At 32.4% G+C, this 1,341-nt stretch overlaps 1 protein-coding gene across 4 annotated transcripts in view; it reads right to left on the bottom strand.

Annotated features, from left to right (window-relative positions):
• Positions 1-1,341, bottom strand: part of AATF (apoptosis antagonizing transcription factor) — a 123,433-nt gene that overhangs the window by 86,278 nt on the left and 35,814 nt on the right. For all 4 annotated transcript variants that reach the window (XM_006924922.2, XM_025041632.1, XM_006924923.3 and 1 more), the window contains exon 8: positions 575-658. In XM_006924922.2, coding sequence (XP_006924984.1) covers positions 575-658 — 84 coding nt within the window. The remainder of the gene's footprint in view (positions 1-574; positions 659-1,341) is intronic.

Raw genomic sequence — 1,341 nt, 5'->3', positions numbered from 1 at the left:
GGATATTTGTAAAGAGATGGTACTGAGAACGAAACCGTATTTCAACTTCTACCAATTATTTGTCTTCAACAAGCAACAATTGCACACAAACTCAATACATATTTAACTGATTTGAACAGGCAAAAAAAAAAAAAATAAAGACAATGTATTAACAGGTAATAGAACCAGTAGTGAAATTCAAGAACTCTAGGATCCCAGCCCTTTAGCTCCATACCCTGATATAAAAGTAATAGGAAAAAACCAAATAATAAAAAAAATCTCCCATTACCATTATCAAAAACAGCAAAGAAAGAATAATCCACCTGACTCAAAGAAGTTGAAACTGTTATACAGATAATTTACACTCTGCAATAACAAAGTAGCTGTAGCTGTTTCCATTTTAAAAGGAAAAATATAAGACAGGAGAAAACCAACAGATCTAGAACTGCACAGTAAGTCAGTTCAGAACAAAGGAGTTTTAACTTCCTGTCTGACGCTATCCTTCCAAAGTAAGCTACCTTTTGGTCAGAGAATTCTATCAGCTGTTTTAAAATGCCAAAACCAGATTTGTAACAAAAGAGTATAAAAATCATACCTGGTGGTAAAAGTCATCATCATCAAAGATTTCTTCATCCAAGTCCTTGAGGTGGGCGTTGGCAGGGGCTTCAGGAAGGATCTCCTATATCAATAAGAAAGGAAAGAGTTTTAGGTTATCAAAGTAACACAGCTACTATGAACGATGTGTACTATAGTCAAAGCACTGTTTTCCTTAAGATATAAAGACCTCTTAAAATTAAAGAACAAAAACAATCCAACTGAAAAATGGGCAAAAACATTAACTGGCACTTGACAAAGAACCACAAATAGTTAAGAATCATTTGAAAATATGTTTAACCTCACTCTAATTAAAAACATGCAAATTAATGAGAAGACACCATTTTTCACCTCTAAAATTGGCAACACTCAATATTAGAAAACACAGCTGGTGGGACTGAAAATTAACGCAGCCTTTTTGGAGGCAATTTGGAAACATCCATCAGGATTTAAAATGTATATTCTCTTTAACATTTCCACTTCAAGAAACCTATCCATATGCTCACACAAATACAAAAATATATATGCTCAGGAATATATACTGTAGCACTGTCTCTAAAACTGGAGACAACAAAAATATCCATTGTTTGAATAAATTATAGTACAATGGAATACCCTTAGCCATGAGGAAAAATGAGGTAGATCTCTATGTAACGATATGGAGAATTGTCTAGGATATACTAAATTTAAAAAGCTGTAACACTTTATATATTTATATACACATATGTATCCATATCATTTAAAAGAAAAGGCAATCATATTTATTAC

This window comes from Pteropus alecto, unplaced genomic scaffold, assembly GCF_000325575.1.
Source record: "Pteropus alecto unplaced genomic scaffold, ASM32557v1 scaffold98, whole genome shotgun sequence".
In the NCBI taxonomy this organism is placed as follows: Eukaryota; Metazoa; Chordata; class Mammalia; order Chiroptera; family Pteropodidae; genus Pteropus; species Pteropus alecto.
Note: the sequence above shows the minus strand (reverse complement) of the source record. Positions and strands in the feature narration are given on the sequence as shown.